Source organism: Pristiophorus japonicus, chromosome 3 (genome assembly GCF_044704955.1).
Source record: "Pristiophorus japonicus isolate sPriJap1 chromosome 3, sPriJap1.hap1, whole genome shotgun sequence".
Lineage (NCBI taxonomy): Eukaryota > Metazoa > Chordata > Chondrichthyes > Pristiophoridae > Pristiophorus > Pristiophorus japonicus.
This window is the reverse complement of record NC_091979.1, coordinates 79,887,196-79,893,647: the sequence shown is the minus strand read 5'-3', so window position 1 is coordinate 79,893,647 and position 6,452 is coordinate 79,887,196. Positions and strand designations below refer to the sequence as shown.

General features: G+C 41.5%; 1 protein-coding gene across 2 annotated transcripts in view; it reads right to left on the bottom strand.

Annotated features, from left to right (window-relative positions):
* osbpl11 (oxysterol binding protein-like 11) overlaps window positions 1-6,452 on the bottom strand; it is a 108,316-nt gene continuing 101,864 nt past the window's right edge. For both annotated transcript variants that reach the window (XM_070875483.1, XM_070875484.1), the window contains 2 exons: window positions 4,192-4,345; window positions 1-1,798 (listed from right to left, as the gene is read on the bottom strand). In XM_070875483.1, the coding sequence (XP_070731584.1) occupies window positions 1,727-1,798; window positions 4,192-4,345 (226 nt within the window). In that variant the 3' untranslated portion in view covers window positions 1-1,726. The remainder of the gene's footprint in view (window positions 1,799-4,191; window positions 4,346-6,452) is intronic.

Here is a 6,452-nt window from a genome sequence, read left to right as displayed (position 1 = left end):
TGTTTTTGCAGTATATTTAATTCAATCTTTTCACACTTGCTACGACTACAGGAGTGTCATTGAGTTTCCTTCAGTGCATTGTACATGATTGCAAAATATACAGGACTGTAGTATTACCAAACTGGTGTGAGACAATCAATACACTTCTATTTATATTTTAAATACAATGAGAAATGATGTTTTCTGGTTTAGTATCTCACCATTAAGATATCTCAGACTGGAAATTCTACAGTCAGTACTGTGTACTGCTCATTTCTCTCCAATACCCAACAAAATACAGTAAGATTTTTTGAATTCAGATCTGTCCTGTTAAATTTCAATTAAACTTAAAAAACCTCTTTGTACAAACAAAATCTTACACAAATGAGTGACAACTTATCTGACATGTGGAAGATTTCATAACTTATAAGCTCATTTTGTAAGTTATGCCTTCCACTCAAACTAGAAAAAGACATCTTTCACCTGTTATTGCATGGGCTGCAAATTAATTCTATGAAGCGTGAATGGTACTTTCATTGTCACAAGGTCAATATTTAACTAAAGAGAGAAAAAAAAAAATGACATAACACTTAATGGTCAGTAGTAGCTAGTGGTATTCCAGATTGATTGCAACACTCAAGAGCCACACACACATAGAATAAACCGAATATCTCACCAGTGATAGTGGGGGGTTTTCCACCAGTGTGAAAGCCCATAGTTTACTTTGTGCCAATAGCAGTCATAACTTATGGGACTTTTACACTCATGAAACAAATCATCATGGTTTCACCATCATTAGAGAGATATTATCTATATTGTTCCCTTGAAAGTAATTCTTTTAAAATCACATCCTCTTTTTAAAGCTTGTACTTATGGAGGCTTGCTTACGAAGCGGTTTCTGCAAGAAACTTGAAACAAACCAACTCATAAAATTCATTACATTTTCAGTTCATGATGAAAAGTTAATTCAGCCATAATTAAGCTACAACAGATAATGTCACATACACTAATTGGAAGACTATACTAAAAAAAAATGCAGCGTAAGGCACACGCTTTGGAAATCTTGAATGACATTACTCAATACAACAAGTACTCTCTGTTTTCAATTTGCTTACCCTTTTTGGGGATTATTTCTTAATTGCCTGCAATTTTTAAAGAAATGTACTGAAAAGGAACTTCATACGACAAATTTCTCCTGAATAGACTTTTTTTTTAAAAAAGCAGCTTGAGTAATAGATTGAGCCAAAAGATTACCCTGGCATTTTTTTGTTGCAACAGTTCAAGAGGCTGCATCAACAGTCCAGCATCTCGGCCAGTCTTGTCAACTGCATAAACAAGCCAAAAAAAGCACACACTGTGCTAGTTAGAAATAAATCTTTGTTCTGAGGCAGCATCACTGAAGCAATACCTCTTTCAAGTACTGGTGTCAAAATAATACAAGATCCTTGCCAAAAAGTAATTTAAGTCAAAAGGCTTTAGATAAGATACAAAATGTAGTTGAAGATAAAAATTACTTTCACTCATTTTCCTGTAACTTTAAAGTGCCCTTAATGTTACCATGCCAATGTGTACTGAGAGCACTCATACAATATTATATCATACAGACACACAATGTTGAATAAAAGCAGCTGAGAGATTTACTGCATTTTAATATGAAATCATTATGGCTAAACAACATTGGTCACAGCTACGGTTGTGAACATTTATTACTTAAAACCCATGTTGCTCTAGTCCAGTTGCACAGAATCTAAGGTGCTGGTGCGGTTGTCTCAACGCTGTCTTTTCTCCATAGCGGCTTGTAGTAGATCCATCCATCACCCTACAAATGACAGGTCAAAGAAAAATTTAAATATCTGTAGTAGTTTTAAATTTATAAAAGTTATGAGGTGGAGAGAGAAATTTTTTGAAAGGCGAGACTAGTAAATGTTATTCAGTGGGATTTGGGGGTCCTTGTACATGAATCACAGAAAGTTAACATACAGGTAACAGCAAACAATTAGGAAGGGAAATGGTATGCTACCCTTTATTGCAAGGGTGTATAAGAGTAAGGAAGTCTTACTGCAATTGTATAGGGCTTTGGTAAGACCACACCCAGAGTACTGTGTAGAATTTTGGTCTCCTTACCTAAGGAAGGACATACTTGCCTTAGAGAAAAAATACTAATTGGAGGAAAGCTAACTTTAGTGAGTTGAAAAGGGATTTGGCCCAGGTGGATTGGGAAAAAAAATTGGTAGGCAACACAGTAATTGAACAATGGCAGGCCTTCAAAGAGGGGATGATTCGGTTGAGGGGATAAAGGAAGGGCATCCAAAGCTAGAGCTGACTGGATTACAAAAGATATAGGGGCTGAAATTCAGTAATGCCCCGCTTGGGGACGGTAACCGAGGCGAGGCAGGCTGCGAAATTGGGGTTAGAGCCCCGAGAGGAAGTGGAGCGCTATGGCGGGGTTCCACTTCCTCTTGGGGGGCTGGGTCGGGGCGGTAAGCACAGAAATTTTCCAGTGTTACGCGCTGGCGGGAGAACAGGGCCCTCCTCTTCTGTTAAAGGGCAGGGCACACTGCGAGCTCTGCAGTGTGGTGGGGGGCCACCACTTCTCCCCTGGGGAGCGGATTGCCGCGGCAGCAGCCCGGCAGAGAAGTGAAGTGCCGGGCTGCAACATGGTGGCACGGACCCTGCGAAATCTTCAGCGACAGGCCAGACGGCAAACGGCTGCCTCAAGTAATGAGGCTTCCTGCAGCCTTCTCCCTGCCTCCCCCCCCACTGCCGTCGGGAACGGCTGCCTCAAGTAATGAGGCTTCCTGCAGCCTTCTCCCTGCCTCCCCCTGCCGTCGGTCGGTCCCGATGGCAAACCGCTGCCTGAAAGGCCTGCCTGAAGCACTTTCACACAGGTAGGAACATGGTTTATTTAATCTTTTCTTTGCTTATAAATTTTTTATTCAGGTTGGATTTATTTGTATAATATTTGTATAAGTATAACTAAGGATTTATTGTAGAATGTAATGACTTCCCTTCCCCCCCACCTCCACCTCGTTCCGGATGCCTAATTTGTAAGCTGCGCCTGATTTTTTAATGTGTAGACAAGGTTTTTTCAAGCCTACAAAAATCTTCACTTGCTCCATTCTAAGTTAGTTTGGAGTACGTTTTCACTGTGGAAACTTTCAAATCAGGCGCCAGTGGCCGGACACGCCCCCTTTTGAAAAAAAAATTCTGTTCAAAAGTGAAACTGTTCTACCTGACTAGAACTGCAGAAAACTTAAATGTGGAGAATTCCGATTTCTAAGATACTCCGTTCTCCACCAGTTGCTCCTAAAAATCAGGAGCAAATCATGTGGAAACTTGGGGCTATAGTTTCCAGTGGCAGAAGGGTTGGTAACCAGAGGACACAGATTTAAGATAATTGGCAAAAGAACCAGAGGAGACACGAAACATTTTTTTTTGATTGTTGTGATCTGAAAGGATGGTGGAATCAGAATCAACAGTGACAGTCAAGAGAATTGAATAAATACTTAAAGGGATAAAAATTACAGGGTTATGGGAAAAGAGCAGCCAAGTGGGATTAATTGAGTAGCTCGACCAAAGAGCTGCCACAGGAACAACAGGCCAGATGGCCTCCTTCTGTGTTGTATCATTCTTTGATTCTATAAACATTTGAAGCAGAGGAAGATACAGGGTTGGGGGGGGGGGGGGGGGGGGGGGGAAGAGAAGATTGCATGACATTGGGATTCGTTTTGGATTGGCCTCGCAAAGAGCTGGCACAGATATAATGGGTAGAGTTGCCTCCTTCAGTGCTGTAATTTTTCATATCATCTTGGTGGTAACAGATACTGGAAAATATAAATAATGTGCACACAAGAGATATTCACCACCAGCCTGCAATAGGCAACTGCAACACTATAAAATAAATGTATTATTCTGAGAAAATAGGAGAGAAAACTGGCAGCCAATTTAGAATTTCAGCCAGTTAAAATTCTGTATGAGTTGCAGATTTCTGGAAATAATTCCCATATCCGGTGTGGAACTTCCATAAAACACCCAAGATGGAAGCACTCATCAAAACAACAGTGACGCTACCTTCCTCTGAAAAATGCCAGTGACAAAATAGTGCAGAAATGATTTAAGAATCCCAAGTTCTATATCCTGTTGCAATGGTGTTATTTACATTTAATTAAGTTTTTTTCCAAGAAGTATAGGGATCCACATTTAAAAGCCTACCTCTTGATGAAAATATTTTGTCTGCCATGGCGTTTCTGTCTCTGCACGGTGTCGCGCTTCTGATCTCTGGCGCTCCTCCAGTAAACTCTTATATTCTGTTGCCTTCTCGATGTTGCTTATCCCCAAAGCTTTGGTCACATGTTGCCACAAGCATCTATCAGATATACAAATTACACAATTAGATATATTATACAGAATTTTTGAAAAATTTATTCTCAGGATGTGGGTGTCGCTGGCATTTATTGCCAATCCCGAATTTCACCCGAAAAGGTGGTTCTGAGTTTTCTTCTTAAACCGCTGCAGTCTTGTGGTAAAGGTGATTCCCCCAATACTATTGGTTAGGGAGTTCCAGTGGCAATGACCCAGTGGCAATGAAGGAATGGCGATATATTTCCAAGTCAGGATGATGCGGGACTGGGAGTGGATGTTTAAGTCAGTGGATAGGGTGCCAATCAAGCGGACTTCTTTGTCCTGGATAGTGTCAAATGCCTTGATTATTATTGGAGCTGCACCATCCAGGGAAGTGGAGAGTATACCATCAAACTCCTGACTTGTGCCTTGTAGATGGAAAAGAGGCTCGCCATAGAATACCCAGCCTCTGACCTGCTCAAGCTGGCTGATCCAGTTGAGTTTCTGATGAATGGTGACCACCCCAAGATGTTGATCACTGGGGGTCTCAATAATGGTACTACCATTGAATGTCATGGGAAGGTGGTTATACTATCTCTTGTTGAAGATGGTCATCACACTTGCGTGGCACGAATATTACTTGCCATTTATCAGTCCAAGCTTGGATGTTGTTCAGGTCTTGCTGCATGCTTCAGTATCTGAGGAATTGCAAATGGAACTGAATACTGTGCATTCATCAGCAAATCGCTCTACTTCTGACATGATGCAGAGGTGGTCATTGGTGAAGCAGCTGAAGATAGTTGGGTCTAGGACATTGCCCTACGGAACTCTTGGGGCTGAGATGATTGCCCTTGAACGACCATAATCATCTTCCTTTGTGCCAGAAATAACTCCAGCCATTGGACAGTTTTTCCCTCGATTCCACGAATTCAGCTTGACTAGGGCTCCTTGGTGCCACACTCAGTCAAAAGCTGCCTTGACGTCAAGGGCAGTCACTCTCCCCTCACCTCTGAAATCCAGCTGGTGTCCATGTTTTGAACAAGGTTGTAACGAAGGTTTGGAGCAGAGTATTCTGGCAGAACCCAAACTGAGCATCGGTTAGCAGTTTATTGGTGAGTAAGTGCTGCTTGATAGCACCGTTCTCCCATCACTTTGCTATGATTGGAACTAGGCTGATGGGATAGCAATTGCCAGGTTGGATTTATCCTGCTTTTTGTGGACAGGACATACCTGGACAAACAGAGCTCATTGCTATTTGGGAGGTGTGAAGGGTGAAAATACTTCCGAACTTTAATTTTCAGCAGCACACCTGTAAAAAAAAAAAATGACCAAGTCAAGTCAGCCTTGGCTCAGTGGTAGCACTTGCGCCTCTGAGACAGACGGTCATGGCTTCCTTTCTCCCTTCCCCTCCAATTCACAGAGGGACAATACCTCCTCTCTCAAACACCCCCTACCAGTTCGCAAAGGGATTCTACCTCCTTGATGATATCTCCACTGGTTGTGGTTGCTGGATGTACCTTACACTGCTGCTTCACTCCAAGAGTGTACTCTATGCTGCTGGCAGGAATTCCTTATCCATCACTAGACCCAGGAGTTCTCACTTACAACCTTCAGTATGGAGATTGCTCCTGTAACCAACAAGGAACAAGCCAGAAGCAATTTCATGTACCCAAAGATAAAAAGTATGCAAGCCTGGTTAGACATCTGCCTAGGAGAGATCAATGCTGCTTTCTAAAATAGCAAATTGTGATATTAAAAAAAATCATTAAAAACACAAATTGGTACGATAAGTCTAGATGCCACTAAGAGCAACAGCAGACCAGTTTAGAAGAGTAAGGAGTTTGTGGTGATCATGCTATTGTGGAGTTCCCCCAGCATCTATAAATGGTAGCTGCAATGAAATCACTGGAAAATGTGGTTTATTCTGAAATAACTGCTCCATGTCACATTGGTTTCATTCATTGTTGTAAGGTGGAGGTGAATCATCCTATTTTTTTCCTTCCTCAGCCTCAGTACCTATTTACAACTAAATGACAAGAATAGCTTGCCTGGTACCAAAAAGAATGAAGACTCCTAGGGAGAAAGTGCTTTATTCATTTTGGCAAAAATCCATTGAACATTTAACTCACGAG